The 19,765-nt window shown below is 43.2% G+C and overlaps 1 protein-coding gene across 3 annotated transcripts in view; it reads right to left on the bottom strand.

Moving 5' to 3' along the window:
• Window positions 1–1,416: 1,416 nt before the first annotated feature.
• Window positions 1,417–19,765, bottom strand: part of tmem181.S (transmembrane protein 181 S homeolog) — a 44,638-nt gene continuing 26,289 nt past the window's right edge. For all 3 annotated transcript variants that reach the window (XM_018265263.2, XM_041564462.1, XM_041564461.1), the window contains exons 8-17: window positions 16,611–16,710; window positions 16,096–16,226; window positions 14,884–14,975; window positions 14,036–14,093; window positions 13,312–13,414; window positions 12,340–12,391; window positions 5,093–5,175; window positions 4,358–4,447; window positions 4,063–4,129; window positions 1,417–1,757 (exon numbers count right to left, since the gene is read on the bottom strand). In XM_018265263.2, the coding sequence (XP_018120752.1) occupies window positions 1,679–1,757; window positions 4,063–4,129; window positions 4,358–4,447; window positions 5,093–5,175; window positions 12,340–12,391; window positions 13,312–13,414; window positions 14,036–14,093; window positions 14,884–14,975; window positions 16,096–16,226; window positions 16,611–16,710 (855 nt within the window). In that variant the 3' untranslated portion in view covers window positions 1,417–1,678. The remainder of the gene's footprint in view (window positions 1,758–4,062; window positions 4,130–4,357; window positions 4,448–5,092; window positions 5,176–12,339; window positions 12,392–13,311; window positions 13,415–14,035; window positions 14,094–14,883; window positions 14,976–16,095; window positions 16,227–16,610; window positions 16,711–19,765) is intronic.

A 19,765-nucleotide genomic window follows, 5' to 3' on the forward strand; every position in this document is an offset into this window, starting at 1 on the left:
GCTCTACACAGGAGAGAAAGCTGCTCAAAGATGACGTACGGTAAATAATTCTAATAGCATTTGTACTTTCACAAAGTGCCAGATTACTAATGACTTGTAATTAGGGGCAGATTTATCAAGAGTCAAAGTAAAAATTCGAATTTTGAAATTCTAATTTTCAAGGTTTTTTTTAGTGGAATTCGACTAGGGAATAGTTAAAATTCTATTCCAGTTTTTAAAAAAATTCGAATTTGATTATCGATATTAATAATGTACTTGCCCTTAATATTTGACTATTTGTCCCCTTAAACCTGTCTATAGGTGGCATCCTTGGATCAATTTGGATTTGATTGCAGCCTTCCTTAAAAGTTTTTTCGATTTGTCGTTTTTTTATTCAAATTTCGAGTTCATAGGAATTTATGGGAGTTTTTACAAACTCCCATGAAAACTAAATTTGACCCTTGATAAATCTTCCCCAAAGAATTTGCATGTTGGCTTACACTCTGGGGCAGATTTATCAAGGGTTGAATTTAGAATTAATGGGAGTTTGTAAAAAATTCAAATAAAAAAGGACCAATTTAAATTTTTCAAATTTTTTTTATATAAAACTCGGGTGAATGGGATCAACCAGCAAACTCGAATTGAATTCGAATCAAATTCGATTCTAGTTTTTTCTCCGAAAAAAACCTAGATTTTCAGGAAGGCTGCAAACAACTCCAAATTGATCCTAGGATGTCCCCCATAGGCTAAAACAGCAATTCGGCAGGTTTAAGGTGGCTAATAGTCAAATACAAACTCTTAGGGTCTGGCCACAAGAGCAGATTCGCCCCAGCGACAAATCTCTTCTTCGGTGCGACAATCTCCCCGAACTGCTTTCCCCCTGCCCTCCGCTGGCTAAAATGAAAATCGCCTTGTGAGGCGACTTCGGAAAACAAAGAGCCGCCTATGGTTTCCCCCAGGCGATTTTCATTTAAGCTGGCGGAGGGCAGGGGGAAGGCAGTTCGGGGAGATTTGTTGCTGGAGCGACTAATCACCCCGAATCTGCTTGTGTGGCCAGAACCTTAAATTCGAATTTTCACTTTGACCCTTGATAAATCTGCCCCCTACTGTGCAGTACAATACTGTAGATACGACACCCGCTTTAGTATAGACTTTCGGTGCACAGCACTCCCCATCTAACCTTTAAACACAACACAGCCAAGCCCTTATGCAAACAATAGGGTTGTGCTTCACTGGGGATTGATCTGAAACACGTACATCCCTAATGGGGCCGAATAGAAGGAAACGGAATGCTATGAATGATGGGCTTAAAGGTGCCAGCGCCTTCACTGATGGGATGTTGAATAAAAAGTTTTGGCATAATACACAAAAAAAATATTGTATATATAAAGGTTATGACATGCTAGTTCAGTTCCTTAGTGAGAAAAGAATGTGACGATCCTTCCAAAGTTTAATGTAGCATTTGGGGTGCGGATTAACATTGTCACTCGTACATAAGTATCTGTTCATCATATTGTGGTCCATCATGAGGCCTTTCTTGCACTAGATACAGTTTTATATTCGTCAAGGGGAAAAAAGTAATTATTTATTGCACAAAATCTGTGCTTGGGAAGGTTTTCTGCTGTATTTAAAAGGCTCTTTTCATTACATAATAATGAAATGTAATGATACATAATAAACTCATTCATTACAAATAAACTCAGTCACTGTCAGACTCTGCTTTGTATTTGGCTCTGGTGGCTTGTCCATTCTGAAGTGGCATTTCTTCATAGTCACTGCTGTGAATAACAGAATAATGAAAATAAATAGCAATATTCGAATGATAAACATTATACACATTATACTGGGAAAATTATATTCACATATTTTTTGTTTGAAAGGATGTACTTTTGTTGCTTTCTGGCAAAAATATTATCCCTGTCTGGCTAATTGGTACGGATTCTAGATGTAGAGGCAAATTTATTAAAGATCGAATTTCGAATTAATGTGTTTTTTTTTTAAAAATTCAAACATACTCAAAATTCGACTGGGGGGTTATTTGTAAAAAAAAAAAATTGAATATCTAAGACTCGGACAACTTTTCCCTGACCCAAAAACTCAAATCAAATTCGACTAAACTCGATTCAAGTTTTTTCTCTGAAAAAAACTTGAATGTCAAGAAGGCTACTAACATGTCCAAATTGGTCACTGGACCTAGCCCACTGACTTATACATGAACTCGGCAGGTTTTAGGTGGTGAATAGTCAAATTTGAGTTCTTAAAGGGCCAGAGTGTGAAAAATCTCGAAATTCGAATTTGAATTAAAGCTCGAATTGAGTTTAGATAATTCACAATTCACAATTTGAGAGTTTTGACCATAACAAAAATTTGAAAATTAGAATTTTCAATTCGACCCTTAATAAATCTGCCCATACTGTCAGGATTAGAGCCACTGGCCCACAAGAAAAATCACTAATTGCTAAACACTATTAGGGGAATGTCACAAACTGCATTTTCTCTGCTAGAGAAATTTTTTTTTGCTATTGGCCAATAACTCCTGTTGCTATTGGCCAATAACTCCTGTCACTGCACACAATGTATCGTTTCTCTGGCAGTATTTTCCAGCAGAGAAAATGCATCATATGCCATTAGCCTTGCCTGCAGTGTAAACAAAAAATGTCATAATAAAGAAGTATTTCTTGAAAGGGAAAATATACTCTCGTGATGAACATGACATCAATGAATGGGTCAACTGCTGAACAATATGTATGTATATTTCTTTTTTCTATTTCTTGAGCGAAATATGGCAAACAGGGAAATCAAAGCTACCCACGTTAAATCCTTGCAATGTAGATAATTTAATTCCCAGAGCTCTAATAATCCCCCTTCCTAACAGACTCCTGTGTATCTGTGCTCTAGTAATCATCTACCATGCAAAAACTCAACATGGAGAAGCTTCAACTTCCCTCTTTAGCTCAAGCAAGACCATAGATTCTTTATGATTAAAGCAACAAGCAATAAGTATATTCAGCATACAGTCCTATCCATTAAATTACAGAGAGCTATGTCTTCCACTGTGGAGCAGCAGCAATGTAAAACAGGCCTATAGGTATGCTGCCATGCCTTTCTGTTTTTATAGGGGTATATATCAATGTATATGGCTCTGTTTACTGCTATAAACAAGTAAACGTCATCAGTGTCGGACTGGGATATCCATGGCCCACCGGGGCAGCTGCCTGGGGGCCCTCCACCCCAGTCGTAAGTGCCACCACCACCAATCGCAAACCATCCCAGCACATATACCTGGTGTGTGCCCAGTTTATACGCGCCGGCTCACGTGCAGGGGAGGGGCTACACAACAGCGCCACACTTCCTGTAGAAGTTTCCAGCAGCGGACCTGGGTCGGCAGGGGCCCACGGTGTCCCGCCGGCCCAGTCCGACGCTGAACATCATCTTGATGTTACCCACACACAATGCTCTGTGTGCTCATCAAGTGAACCAATTGTTGCCTCTCTAACACACAAACTGCTTTTGCACCTTCCTTTGCAGTTTTAACCCTTTTCTGCCTACAGTATATAGAAACTTCATGATGGGGTAAATTTATCAAAGAGTGAAGTTCCGCCACTAGAGTGAAATTCCGCCACTCTCAATTCATTTCTATGGGATTTTGAAAGGCGTATTTATCAATGGGTGAAAGTTCACCCTTTGATAAATACGCCTATAAAAATCCCATAGAAATGAATGGAGAGTGGCGGAATTTCACTCTAGTGGTGGAACTTCACTCTTTGATAAATATACCCCGATATGTCGTGAACCTGGACCCGTGGCCATAAGATGCACTAACTAAAAGTAAGCTTGGACACAAGGGGCTATTGCATGTGCATATCTATTCATGTAATGATTTCCATACACTCTGAGGGTGCCAGAGGGGCTGCTGCATGATGCCAAAGACAGTCACTATTTCGTGAGCTGATGGAGGGCTGTTTGGGCCTCTGTGTTCTTGAAATGCCAGTGCCTGTTTTGAATCCCAGCCCAGGCTTGTTTCCATGTATATCAATATCAGTATAAGAAGGTTCACAATGTTTTAATTCCTGTGTGACTTACCCATAAATCACATCATCATCCGAGTCATTTAACATAGAAAATGCTGGATTATCTTTCAACTGAGATTCTGGGAAAAAGCAAAATAGACATCCATGTATTTTAACACTAAAACCAAATGTAAATCCATTATTTGTAGAAAAGAAGCAGCATTTTGGTTGACAACATTGGTAGTGTTCGTCTTTTACTAAACAAGACACTACCATTGCTTATACAATTAGCATATTGATTTAGAAATGTAGTTTCAGCCTGTTTTATTATTATTATGATTTTATATGGATACCCAATGGGCACTTACCATACAAGGCTTTCTTAGATGGTGAGTAAACAAAAGCCAATGTGTAGAGATAGAAGTTCAACAAGCCATAAAATGATAAAAATTCTGCGGGTAATGAAAGTTAAAGAATATACACAGGAATACAGAAGGGAGTAGGTTAGTAAACCCAAAGAGAAGGTTAATCAAAATATGACCGAAAATCTGAGTAGGGAGCATGTATTAACAGACACACGTGACTCCAGCAACAACTTTCACCTTTGCATTAACTTTTTAGTTATAGAATATCCTATTCATAATATTTTATTGGTCTTTTCTTTATAAAAAAAAAAACTTTTTACATTATTTGCCTTCTTCTTCTGTCTCTTTTCAGCTTTAATTTGTGAGCAATGACCCAGCCAAAAAACTATTACTATTACTCTATGAGGCTGCCATTTTGTTATATTTTATTTCTTTATTTATTCAGAACTTACACTCTCTCTTACAAACCCCTGCCCAGTTGCTAAAGTAAACAGGAAACCAGATAGCTGCTGAGATTCCAAGTATGGGACCTGGGATTTCTGCTCAGAAATATTTGAATTAGACTATGTACAATGGAACCTGCAAAATACCTGTACGTTTGAAAAATTATCTATAACTTTACAGCCGTTGAAGCATGAAAGTGTGCTTTGCCCCATTACAAGTATTATGTCTCACACACACATGTTCTGTTTGTCTGTCATGACTATTTCCTCAAAAAATTGGGGGGAAAAAGGATATAATTTTCATAATGTGTCGTCAACTCAGCTACAAAGTTGTCCTGTAGCACTTGTGCTCCAAACCTCAGGTAAAGGATGACAATGCTGCAAGAAATTAGACATGAAATAAAATTAAGCCAAGCAGCACAAATAAGCACATTACATGACATATTACGGCTTACCGTATATATACTCGAATATAAGCCGAGTTTTTCAGGCCCCAAAATATGCTGAAAAACTCTACCTTGGCTTATACTTGGGTCAAGCGCAAAAACGGTCGCCGGCGTCTAAGAATAGTCGCCGGCGTCTAAGAATGGTCGCCGGCATCCAAAAACGAGATGCCGGCACCTCCAATGGGAGCAGAAACCCTCAATTTTTTGATTGAAACTTACCAGAAGCTGCTGCATTTCTCACCCTAGGCTTATACTCGAGTCAATAAGCTTTCCCAGTTTTTGGAGGTAAAATTAGGTACCTTGGCTTATACTCGGGACGGCTTATACTCGAGTATATACGGTATCTACATTCGCAAACTTGTGTTTTTTCCCTGCAGTGATATCTGGTCTTTATACCTCTATATAGTTGTGCTGAGCCCTTTCTACCTTCTTTTGTGATTTGGGTGTTGCTGTGCCTATTAACCCTTGTGTTACCTCCACCTCCTGACCAGACCCTGCTTCAATAGACATAACACACTTGGCCTTAAGAATCACACACAGACATCACTCCAACAGAGAATGCCAGAAATGGAGCCAGACAGACTTTGAAAATATTTGTAGCAACTGAGCTCAATTTGTGATGAAGTGCAAGACCAGTAGTTTGTATTATGGCAAATTGGTGCAACTGTGCTGTGACTACTGCAATTGCATCCGAACAAATCAGCCTGTTGCGTCTGCAATGCCGCTAGAAATCTGGCAAAACGCATTGCATTGTGGAGGAAAAAACAAGGGAATTGTGCTCCAAATTGCATTTTGTAAAGGTAAGTGAATGTGCCCTACTGTCACGTTGGCACATGGGGGCAGATTCACTAAAGAGAATCTCTCATTCATTCTCAAGGCGACTTTTTGCTCTGATGAACATTCGTTACTTTGCAAATTCTTTTGCCAGAGTTGACTTCGCCACCTCAGACCAGACGAAGTGCTTAAAAGAAGCTAGATCTTCCTCAATCTTCTGTCATTTACATCATAACCTGTGTGCCGAAAATGCATTAAAGTTCAAAAAACGCTGGCGATTTTCCCTTTTTTAAGCGGATTGGCTGCAAAAGTCCTGACAAACATTTTTTGGGTAACCAGTTTTCTCCACACATTTTAAAACATATGGAACATTCATTTTACAGTGTGTAGGGCATTATATCAACTCTCTTGTCTTTATTATGGTTCCCTGGACATTTGTAAAAAAAAGTAGTAACTTCAAGCATTTGCACCAGCATTTATAATAAAGACCTCATACAACTTTAAATTACCCGTCGAATGCAAATTGACCTGAACGCGCAAAATCTCTAGCGAAATTTCGCTAGACACAAACTAACGCTAGCGCATCTTCGCTATGAAATGCTCGCACTGCCAAATTAACACTAGTGAAAAGTCAGCACTGCTCGGCGCCCAGGGCGCAACTTCATTTTCCTACTATTATGTGAGATCCCTTCCAACTTTCAGGAAAGCTTGGGACATGCCCCTCTGAATGCCCCAGACACCTCTCATTAAAGGTGGAAAATAAATTGTTTAATCTGCAACTTTTGGAATTGTGTAGTAAGCAGTATGCTTCAGCATCACTGTCAAAATAAACAAAATACAATAAGTGATAAATTGGCCCCTGGAAAGTGAACTGGTTCTGGCTTCCACCACAAGCTTGTGCCCCATTACACTGCCGTGAAGCTTGTGTCAGGGAGCCGGGAGGTCCCTCCAGGGAGGTAGTTAGGATCGAGGAGGAAGCCCTCTTGAGGGAGCAAGGTCGCGGTGTCCAAAGGGTTAACCAAAAGAGTAGTCGAGATCCAGGCAAGAGTTCACAGGTAGGCAGAAATCAGCAAAGTCCAAAGTCCAGACAAAGGGTCAGGATAAGAATCAGGAACAAGATTTAGCAATTAAGCTCGCAGGAAACCCAGGATACACTTAGGGAAAGTATTCCTATACTTGGGCGCCATTCTGGCGTCTAGATGGCATTTTTATTTTGAATTTGGCGCCATTGTGACGTCATTGACGTCCTTGCGCCGATGTCGGCGCGCTGACGTCATCACGCCGGCGCCGCTACCCACGTGGCGGCCATGGGCGCCGCCATTTTGGGAGTGACGCCGGCAGGAGAGGACGCGCCGCCCGGAGCTCCAGGACCTGCTCCGGGCGGCGATCGTGACAGTACCCCCCCCTCACAGGGGCCTCTGGACCACCAGGACTTGGCTTCTGGGGAAATTTAGAGTGGAAATCCCTCACAAGACGAGGAGCATGCACATCAGAGTGTCCTTCCCAGGAGCATTCTTCAGGGCCAAAGCCCTTCCACTTGATGAGGTACTGAAGAGAGCCCCTGGAGATTCTGGAGTCAAGGATCTTCTCCACCTCATATTCTTGTTGACCATCCACAGAAATAGTAGGAGGGGGAGACTGGTTCACAGAAAAGCGGTTGGAGGTAGCGGGTTTCAGCAAAGAGACATGAAACACGTTGGGAATTCGCATCTCAGGGGGAAGCTGAAGTCTGAAAGCCACAGGATTGATCACCTCCGAGATGGAGAATGGACCCACAAACTTCGGACCAAACTTAGGAGATGGCACCTTCAACCGAATGTTCCTGGAAGACAACCAGACTTTATCACCAACCTTGTAGGGAGGAGAGGGTCTACGGTCTGCAAACGTCTTGTGAACCAGAGCGCTCTTCTCTAAGTTCGACTTGGTTGCAGCCCAAATAGCAGACATGTGGGCTGCATGGTCATCAGCAGCCGGGACGTCAGACAACACAAAGTCTTGGGGAAAGGCTTGAGGATGCTGACCATACATCGACATGAACGGAGACCTTCCAGTGGAAGTGTGGCATGCATTATTATGAGCAAATTCTGCCCATGGGAGGAGATCAGACCAGTCATCTTGACAAAGGGAGATGTGATTCCTCAAGAACTGTTCCAAAGCTTGGTTTACTCGTTCAGCTGCTCCATTAGACTGGGGATGATAAGCAGAGGAGAACTGGAGAGTAATACCCAGCTCTTTGCACAGGGAACGCCAAAACTTAGCAGTAAACTGAGAACCTCTGTCAGAGACCACTTCCACAGGAAAACCATGCAGACGGAAAATATACTGGATGAAGAGCTGAGACAACTCCACAGCAGAGGGAAGCTTCCGCAGGGGAATGAAATGGGACATCTTACTGAAGCGGTCAATCACCACCCAAATCACAGTGTTACCACTAGAAGGGGGAAGTTCAACAATAAAGTCCATTGCTAAATGAGTCCATGGACGAGATGGGATAGGCAATGGTTGTAATAACCCACTGGGGCGAGAATGGCTAGGTTTGGATGTAGCACAAACGGTACAAGCAGCAACAAAGTCTTTGACATGTTTTCGGATAGTCGGCCACCAGACTAAACGTCGAAGGAGTTCAAGAGTCTTTTCGGGACCAGGATGTCCTGCTTGCTTGGAACAGTGGGTCTGTTGAAGAATGGGCAGACGTAACTCGGAGGGAACAAACGCCATCCCAATGGGGGTATCAGGAGGAGCAGAAGATTGACCAGCCAGAATTTGATCAGCGAATTGAGGGTTCAAGGAAGCGATGATCTTGACAGGAGGAATAATAGGCTCTAGTCTTTCAGGAGTACGATCCACCGGAGTGAAACTTCAAGCCAGAGCATCGGCTTTCCGATTCTTGGAGCCAGGGCGAAAAGTCAAGACAAAGTTGAAGCGGGAGAAGAACAGGGCCCACCTGGCCTGACGAGGATTCAGTCTCTTGAGAGAATGTATGTACTCCAAGTTCTTATGATCAGTGTAAATCATGACCGGGATTGAAGAACCCTCTAGGAGGTGACGCCACTCTTCGAGAGCAAGTTTGACTGCCAGAAGTTCTCGATTCCCTACATCGTAATTCTGTTCTGCAGGGGAAAACTTTCTGGAGAAAAAGGCACAGGGGTGCAATTTTCCATCGGTAGAATGTCTCTGGGATAGAATAGCCCCAGCACCTACTTCAGATACATCCACCTCAATGCAAAAGGGTAACTTAGGATCCGGATGACAGAGGACTGGGGCAGAAGAAAATGCGTCTTTTAGGGACTGAAAAGCTTCTATAGCAGCTGGAGGCCAGGACCTGGGATTACCCCCTTTTTGGATGAGAGTAAGGATAGGTGCAATACGGGAAGAAAACCCCCTGATGAATTGCCGGTAGTAGTTGGCAAATCCGATGAACCTTTGAATAGCCTTGGTGCTCAAGGGAAGGGGCCACTCTTGGATTGCTGACACCTTAACGGGATCCATCTCGAAACCTTCTGGGGAGATGATATAACCCAAGAAAGGAATCTTAGACACCTCAAAGACACATTTCTCCAACTTGGCGAAGAGAGAGTTCTTCCTCAAACGAGAGAGCACTTCTTTCACCTGGGAGCGATGAGATTCAAGGTCTTTCGAGAAGATTAGGATGTCATCCAGGTACACGACCACAGACTTTCCCAAGAGATCCCGGAAAATGTCATTCACGAGCTCCTGAAAGACAGCGGGGGCATTACAGAGGCCAAAGGGCATCACGAGATATTCATAGTGCCCATCCCGAGTGTTGAATGCCGTCTTCCATTCGTCCCCTTCACGGATGCGGATGAGGTTGTACACCCCACGGAGATCTAATTTAGTGAAAATCTTAGCCCCTTTCAATTGGTCAAAGAGTTCAGCAATCAAAGGCAAGGGGTACCGGTTTTTAACAGTGATCTTATTAAGGCCCCGGTAATCAATGCAAGGACGTAGGCCTCCATCCTTCTTTTCCACGAAGAAGAAACCTGTCCCGGCAGGAGAAGTAGAGGGGCGGATAAATCCCCGCTGGAGATTTTCCTGAATATAGTCTTTCATAGCGGAAGTCTCAGCCGGAGAAAGAGGATAGGTGCGACCCCTAGGGGGCATGGTTCCTGGCAGGAGATCGACAGGACAATCGTATGGTCGATGTGGAGGAAGGAATTCTGCGGATTTCTTACAGAATACATCAGAGAATTCCCTGTAGAAGGAGGGTAGAGTCTTCAGATCAGACATAGAGATAGTCACCCTCTGGAGGGGTTCAGCAGGAAGACAATGCTGCTGGCAAAATGGGCTCCAACGGGAAATCTGTCCTGGGATTATGCAGGCGCAGCCAAGGGAGACCCAAAACAACAGGAACGGATGGGCAGGAAATAATTAGGAATGATAGTCTTTCTTTATGCAGCTTCCCAACCTGCACAGGCAATTCCCCAGTCGTCTTAGAGATAAATTCAGCCTCCAGGGGTCTGTCGTCAATGGCAGTGACACGAAGCGGAGTGGACAATGGGAATAAGGGAACTTCCATGTGTTTGGCGAAAAGAGCGTCCATGAAGTTCCCAGCAGTTCCAGAGTCAATGAAAGCTGAGCCGACAATGGTCTTAGTGGCTAGGCGAATCTGTAAAGGAAGGAGAAACCTGTGAGTGTTCTCTTGAGACTTCGGAGTAGTGCCCCCTACATGAGTGACCCTAGATATACCTTGGGGAACAGAACTCGTGGGCTTCACCGGACAAGAGTTCGCAAAATGAGACTGTCCGCCACAATACAGACATAAGCCAGCCATTTGTCTACGGAGGCTTTCTTGTTCGGAGAGACGAGCCCTTCCAACTTGCATCGGTTCCTCCGGAGGAGAAGGAGAAGCTTGAGCAGCTGGAGTTTGCAAGAGAGGTCTCTGGAAGCGAGGTGCCAACAAGGGTTGAAATCGTTTACAACGCTCCCTCTCTACTTGATGCTCTTTGAGACGAGTGTCCACCTTAATGGATAGAGCAATCAGATCTTCCAGCAGATCAGGGAACTCCCTGGAGACGAGATCATCTTTAATGCGAATAGACAGACCTTGATAGAATACGGCCTTATAGGCATCGTCATTCCAGGAAGTCTCAGCCATCAAAGTTCTAAAGTCAATAGCATAGTCACTGACACTGCGGTTTCCCTGTCGGAGTTGCAGAAGACGAGAAGGGGCATTTGTGACCCGACCCGGTGCATCAAACACAGTACGAAATGCTTGAAGAAAAGCCTTGGCATCAAAAGTCAGTGGAGAATTCTTCTCCCAAAGAGATGTTGCCCACTCAAGCGGTTTGCCCACCAAACGAGACATCACATACCCCACCTTGGAACGTTCATCGGGGAAGTGCGAGGGTTGAAACTCGAACTGGATCTGGCACTGTGTAGCGAAACCCCTGCAGGCCTGTGGGTCCCCACTGAAGCGAGGAGGAGGCGGAATACGAGGCTCACCAGACGAGAAACCTGTGCTAGACGAGACGTCCGCCATGGGAGGATTTACAGCCGCTTGGGAAGCAGGAGGCGCTGGAGGCACTCGGGAGAGAAGGGTATCGAGTGCCTGTCCTATGCGGTACTGCTGGGCTTCATATTCCTCCATGCGGGATGCCAGACCGCGGAGTGCTCGTCTGACATCAGGCGTAGCTTCCTCAGTAGGATCCATGGCCTAAGTATAATGTCAGGTAGCCGGGAGGTCCCTCCAGGGAGGTAGTCAGGATCGAGGAGGAAGCCCTCTTGAGGGAGCAAGGTCGCGGTGTCCAAAGGGTTAATCAAAAGAGTCGTCGAGATCCAGGCAAGAGTTCACAGGTAGGCAGAAATCAGCAAAGTCCAAAGTCCAGGCAAAGGGTCAGGATAAGAATCAGGAACAAGATTTAGCAATTAAGCTCGCAGGAAACCCAGGATACACTTAGGGAAAGTACTCCTATACTTGGGCGCCATTCTGGCGTCTAGATGGCGTTTTTATTTTGAATTTGGCGCCATTGTGACGTCATTGACGTCCTTGCACCGACGTTGGCGCGCTGACGTCATCGCGCCGGCGCCGCTACCCACGTGGCGGCCATGGGCGCCGCCATTTTGGGAGTGACGCCGGCAGGAGAGGACGCGCCGCCCGGAGCTCCAGGACCTGCTCCGGGCGGTGATCGTGACAGCTTGGGACTGGAGATGACAAACCAAACTTGGCGGCCACCAACCCACCTGTGCACTTGTACAACGGGTATGGGGGAACTGCAGTGGGGCTGATGCGGCAACAAACAGGTAAGCCTATGCAAGGGGACTGAGCAGTTATGAACCCATATGAAAATCCATAAAGACATACCTTATAATAATCACAACAAATGTCAATGCAGTTAGAAACTTCAACCTTAGGTCTGAAACGAGAAAAAGTAAATGTGCATATGAATGTCAAAAAGATTAACTCTGTGCAGTCAGGAAAGTAAAAAAATGGTAATAGCCATTATTTATACCTTGATGTCAATTAAAGAAAAAGGTAGCAAACCTAAATACATAAATATGGTCTGAGTAAAAGACTTGCTAAACTTACTGTGCTTCTCCTGTGCAGCTCAGTTTGCAGAATCTCCTACCCGCTATTCTTTATTGCTGGTAAACATCACCAGCGAAGCCATCACTGTATCCAAAATGTTACATTTACTGCAGTTAGGGATGTGTTGAATCCTTATTATTGGGATTTGGCAAAATCCTGACTCTTTTGTGAAGGGTTAAGCTGAATCCCAAACTAATTCTGAACCCTAATTTGCATATGAGCAGGGTTCAGTTTCAGCTTATCTAGGCACTTGGATCTGGCTGAATGCGAATCCTGCTGAAAAAGGCTTGAATTTGGCTGAATCCTGAACATAATTCTGGACTTGGTGCATATATAACTACAATACTCTTGTAAAACATTCCACCCACTTCTTTTTAAAAAAGTGTGATTAACAAGCTCATAGAAACCATAGATAATTATGCTTTAAATGTATTCTCCACCCATAGTTCTGAATTTAAGCGTCACATCATTTTTCACATTTATTTGTAGCAAAACATGAAGCACAAGTGAGAAGATAAACAATAAAACGGAGCTACACTCTCTAACTATATCTTCCGGGTTTCGGCTATATTATCTGGAATGTACGTTTTTTGGATAAGGGGTCTTTCATAATTTGGTCATTCACTGTGTAATTTACAGAGTTTGATTCAGGTGCTGTCTATCTGATGTAGGTGTGTCTAAACCAAAAGGTGATCTCCATTGCTATAATGTTCATTGTAATAAATTAGTGACATACTGTATGCTTACCAACATAAGGCATATTCCTCAGCTCTGTACACGCCCTTATGATTAGGAACAAAAGGTACAAGATGTATAAAGATGCTACAATGAGAAAGAAAATCTTCATTCCCTAGTAAAAGAAACAAACAGGCCAGTGGAAAATTACAGTTTTTGCATAATAATAATATACTATGGCTTAGTACTCTAAGCTGGTGCATTTTTAATAGAAGATGAACACTGGCCTATAAGGCACCCTTGAAGGGATTAAATGTTGCCTTGTCCTAACTACTGACAAATCTAAAGATACATTTTTACTTTTATAATTTGGTTATTAAAGAGATACTGTCTCCAGAAATTAAACCTTTTTTTTACATCTACCAAAATATTGGCTTTGCCTGCTACTTATAATTTTGCCATAAAGTATTTGCCCAATTTTACTTTAACATTACTTATCTGACTCCCTGTGATCACCTGTCAGGGGGCTGCCATATTTGTGCAGCAGGAGTCCGTTAACATAAGAAACTCTAACTGACAGGCTGAGATGGGACAGCCAGGTTGGCAAAACAGTCAGGTTTAGGAACTTCAACTAACAATTACTTACAAAACCAAACCTATCAGCAAAAAATAATCAGCATGACCTATAGGTAGGTAGGTTTTTAGTGTCAGCATCACTTTAAAGGTGAGGTAAGAGAGTAAAACAAAATCTAAATCAAAACTTAACAAAAACTACTTAACACAAGTTTGGTTTTACCTGGAAATTTCCTGTATCCACTTTGTATTGATAGGTTGGATCATGCAACTCATTCACTCTGTTGAAAATAAAAACAACAAGAAGGCCCAGTTACCGATTATCGACTCAAGTACTCACAATCTAAGTTTAATGGTAACATACATCTTTTTTGTGCAAAACCTCAAATTATGATCTGGTTTCCCTTAAATAAGTTATATAAACAAATACATAATGTAGTATATGACTATACACAGGACCTATCTTCTCTGTACACTTGTAGATTTGTATGAGTGAAAGCTATCATTGCTTTGTCTTGGATGAGATACATCAAAGGACATGTAAAATGACACTGGGTGCATTCCTCTTCTTTTAAAAATGCACTGGCTTCACATTCATTCTGTACAGTACATTGCAACCATATTACTCCTTCTTTACAATTTTCCTCTGTGTTGCCTTGGGCAAGTGCATGTGTAGCACAGGAATTATTTGGCAATTCCTGGACTGCACATGAAGAAACCTTTAATCAGTAGAGAGGAGCACTGGGAAGAAGCGGTATAATGACACAGTTTGCAGAATGCTTACAAATTATTATCACTGGAGGTGCCTAACAAATTGTCACCTCCCCAGTGATTTTGTCTTTCACTGTAAACACTCTGTACACACAAAAATCAACTGGCACACCTTACTCCGACAGATTTTAACTTCTGTAATTAATGTCCTGTTTGTGTCTGCAATATTTTTAATTTACATACTATCTTAATTTATATAGTTATGGCAACCAATCTAAAATCACATTAGTGTACTAATTCCTTGATGCTGGCAAGGTCAGAAGAAGTTTGCCCTTTGTGTACTGAATCTCGAATACTTACGTTTGCCATATTCCAAGTGTAACTGAAGCAAGCCATAAGAGTCCAACTATGAAAAGCTTGGGTAAATAGAACGTCAAGCACTTTCTTTCGCCCTGCAAGATCATACAAAATCATGTATAGCAGGAATGTTAGAACCTCCAACGTTGTTTACAGCTGCCTCCTTTATGCATCAAACGGGAATATATAAAAATTAACATATAATGAAATTGCACTTGTAGGGAGTTTCCTAGAATTATTATTACACTGGTATGGGTCCTGTTTTTCAGACTGCTCGGGACACAAGGTTTTCCTGATAACAAATCTTTCCATAATTTGGATCTTCATACCTTAAGTCTATTAGAAAATCATATAAACATTAAATAAACTGAATAGTTTGGTTTTGCCTCCAATAAGGATTAATTATATCTTAGTTGGGATCAAGTACAAGGTACTGTTTTATTACTACAGCTAAAAAGGAAATATTTTTTTAAAATTCAGATTATTTGGATAAAATGGAGTCTATTTGAGATGGCCATTCCGTAATTTGGAGCATTCTGGATAACGGGTTTCCAGATAACAGATCCTCTACCTGTACTTTGAGAGAAGTTAGGGGTATTTACGGGGTAGTGTTTAGGGGTTTAGTAATTTAACAATGGTTTATTTTTTATTGCCTTGCTTCAGCTAGCTTTTTTTCTCTCCAATTTTTGCCATTTTTCCTTATAATAGTGCTAAAGCAGTATCTTATAAATTATAAAAGCTTAAAATGTCTTTTAGATAAATATTCACAAGAAAAGCACAAGGAGGAGCTAATTATAATCTTATCAGATAAATAAAAGCATTTGCCAGTCTATTAAAATAAGCATAGAAATATTGGTAATTTGTGTTTTATTTCATGGATTGGAATCTTTGCTGCATTGGAAGCATTGATTGGTTCACTTTTAATTAGCACAAATTATATACATTTCAAGTTATAGTGGTGATTTAAGGAACTGAAGTGACTCATTTTAACATTTAACGGATAGTCTAAATATGAATATCGCATGGCTTCAGTATCACAAAAACATATATTTATGCCTTTAAATTGACAATTCACACAATTAGTAGGTTCTCTAATTAGTTACGGTATGTCATTTTTTGCATCATATTAACAAGACACGGGTTAAATATTTTATTTGGCTGAAAGAGTGAAAAAGAAAGCTATGAAAACTGTTTCTTATATAAAGCCCAATTTACCTGAACTCTAATACCATGGTAGACACAAAGCCAGAAGAGCAGAAGTGCACAAAGGAAAATTGATTGGAAGAGATCATCCAACATGCCAGGGAACCAGCTGTTTACCAGAAATGTGAGAGGGAAGAACGGATCTGCAATAAAGCAGAATATATACTTGAGAATTAAAATAGCCTCTTGTTTACTTCAATCTTAATTTCTATCTCATATGCATAAAATAGGATAAAAATGGCCTACATTTTTGCATTACTCTTTTGTACAGATCTCTAACGTTTTATTCCCCAAAAAACAAAGAAACCAAGTCAGAATTTCTGAAAAGTAAAGTAGCAAATACATGATTATAACAACCATTATTATATTAATTTTATTGACAGGCACAGCATATCACATCTAAAACAGGAAAACATTTCTATATACAAGCATGCTTTTTTTATTTAGGCATCAAACGGGACAATAAGCTTATTTTAATGCAAACATACTGTGCTATGCGTATTTCCAGCATATAATATGAACATTACCATTGTAAAGAAGCAACAGAGGTAAAAGTAGTGACATCCACTTCTGTTCTATTCCCCAGTCCCTCATTGAGAATTTCCGCAAAGAATGTGCAAACAAGCACTATAAACAGAACAAAGAAACAGATACATTTCTAAATATCCAACTAAATATCCAACTAGTTAAGGGACAAGAATATAGAAATAAAGAAATATTGCTCAAAAATATGTTAACAAAACCAGATTGCAAAATGCTTTTGTACTGGTACCTCTATATTATTTTAATGGGGATGAAAAGTCTGTTACAATCCCTAATGAGACGTAAACATATGTGTAGCAATATGTACATAATATGCATTTTTTTTTTTACTGTGAAAAACATAAAGCCTCCAGTTGCCTCAGACAGCCCAACCTTAGATGCTGCAGAAATCAATGTGGTCATCAGCCACATTGTTTTTTTATGTGCAGCTGGAACCAAATGGAGCACAGGTCTTGACTTGCATTCATAATAGGCCCTGGTATTTTTAAGATCTGCTCCCATCTGCTCATTTGTGTAGTTCCACTGACAGACATTTTTCCAACCTGTGTGCAGCTAAACAAACAGATTTTGTCAGGAAAACCGGATCATCTGCCTTGTGCCCTGTCAGGGAGCCCCCTCTGGGGAGTAGTCCGGATCTAGGAGGAAGCCCCTCAGGAGGGATCAGGGTCGTGGTATCCAGGGGTTAGGCAAGAGAATAATCAAAGTCCAAGCACAGGTCAGAAGGCAGGCGGAATACAAACAAAGTCCAGGGCAAGGCACGGGGTCAAAGGCAGGCAGAGTAACAGCGAAGTCCAGGTCCAGGCAAGGGGTCACTCCAAGGAATCAGGCAGAAATAGCAGGGAAAACAGCAAGGGAACCCAGGAATCACTTAGGGAACAGGATCCTATTTTCGGGCGCCATCTTGGCGCCTCAGGCGTCCTTTTATCTTTGAATTTGGCGCCCTTGCGCCAGCGTCAGCGCGCCTGCGACCGTCGCGCCGTGCTGGCGTCACAACGCCGGCGTCGGAACCCACGTGGGTTGCCTGGGCGCCGCCATCTTGGATTCTTCGCCGCCGGGAGCGGACGCGACTCCTCGCGCTCCCGGCGGTCTTGACAGTACCCCCCCCCTCACGGGGGGCCTCAGGACCACCGGGACTTGGTTTCTGGGGAAACTTGGAGTGGAAGTCTCTTACCAAACGAGGAGCATGCACATCACGGTGTCCCTCCCAAGAGCATTCTTCGGGGCCAAAGCCCTTCCAATGGATGAGGTATTGAAGGGACCCTCTGGAGATTCTGGAATCAAGGATTCTCTCCACCTCGAATTCTTGTTGACCCTCCACAGAGACGGCAGGAGGAGGAGATTGGACACCAGAGAAACGGTTGGAGACGGTGGGCTTCACCAGGGAGACGTGGAACACGTTGGGGATTCTCATCTCTGGTGGGAGTTGAAGTCTGATGGCTACAGGGTTAATTATCTCCAAGATGGGGAACGGACCCAGGAACTTCGGACCCAACTTGGGAGATGGTACCTTCAAGCGAATATTCCTGGAAGAGAGCCAGACACTATCACCCACCTTGTAGGTAGGAGAGGGCCTTCTACGGCGATCCGCGAAAGTCTTGTGGACTAGAGCACTCTTCTCCAGATTAGACTTGGTTGCAGCCCAAATAGCAAGCATATGGGCTGCCAGATCATCTGCAGCCGGGACGTCCGACAACACGAAGTCCTGAGGAAAGGCTTGAGGGTGCTGTCCATACACCACCATAAATGGAGACCTTCCTGTGGAGGAATGACATGCATTATTATGAGCAAACTCCGCCCACGGGAGGAGGTCAGACCAATCGTCCTGGCAAAGAGACACGTGGTTCCTCAGGAACTGTTCTAAGGCTTGGTTCACACGTTCAGCTGCCCCATTCGTCTGCGGGTGGTAGGCAGACGAAAATTGAAGTGTTATTCCCAAGTCTTTACATAGGGAACGCCAGAACTTGGCGGTAAACTGGGTGCCTCTGTCGGAGACGATCTCCACCGGGAAACCATGCAGGCGGAAGATGTACTTAATAAAGAGTTGGGATAATTCCACCGCAGAGGGTAACTTCTTCAAAGGGATGAAATGGGCCATTTTGCTGAAGCGGTCTATGACAACCCAGATCACAGTATTCCCACCGGAGGGAGGAAGTTCGACAATAAAGTCCATAGAGAGATGCGTCCACGGACGAGAGGGAACCGGCAAAGGCTGTAACAACCCGCTGGGGCGGGAATGGCTAGGCTTAGAAGTGGCACAGACATTACAAGCAGCCACAAAGTCCTTTACATCCTTGCGGATATCAGGCCACCAGACTAGGCGCCTCAAGAGTTCAAGGGTCTTGGCCGGACCAGGATGTCCAGCTTGCCTGGAGCAGTGGGTCTGTTGCAGGATGGCCAGGCGAAGTTCTGGAGGGACGAAGGCCATGCTCATCGGAGTATCTTGAGGAGCCGAGGACTGCCCAGCCAAGATCTGGTCGGCAAATTGGGGATACAGAGAGGCAATGATCTTGACTGGTGGAATGATTGTTTCCTGCCTCTCAGGGTCACGGTCCACCGGAGTGAAGCTACGAGACAAGGCATCGGCCTTCAGATTCTTGGAACCTGGGCGATAAGTTAAAACAAAGTTAAATCGAGAAAAGAAAAGGGCCCACCTGGCTTGTCTGGGATTTAGCCTCTTGAGGGACTGTATAAACTCCAGATTCTTGTGATCTGTGTAAATCTGGACAGGAATTTCAGAGCCCTCCAGGAGGTGACGCCATTCTTCAAGGGCAAGCTTGACTGCCAAGAGTTCTCGATTTCCGACATCATAGTTCTGCTCTGCGGATGAGAACTTCTTGGAGAAATACGCACAGGGGTGCAATTTTCCATCAGTGGAGTGTCTCTGAGAAAGGATAGCTCCGGCTCCGACTTCTGAAGCATCAACCTCGATGCAGAAGGGTAGTGCAGGATTGGGATGTCGGAGAACAGGAGCGGACGTGAAGGCCTCCTTCAAGGACTGAAAGGCTTCTATGGCAGATGGAGGCCACAGGCTGGGTTTACCCCCTTTCCGGATGAGGGCCAGAATAGGTGCAATGCGGGAAGAGAACCCCCGGATGAACTGTCGATAATAATTAGCAAATCCGATGAATCTCTGGATTGC

This window comes from Xenopus laevis, chromosome 5S (genome assembly GCF_017654675.1).
Source record: "Xenopus laevis strain J_2021 chromosome 5S, Xenopus_laevis_v10.1, whole genome shotgun sequence".
Taxonomy (NCBI): domain Eukaryota; kingdom Metazoa; phylum Chordata; class Amphibia; order Anura; family Pipidae; genus Xenopus; species Xenopus laevis.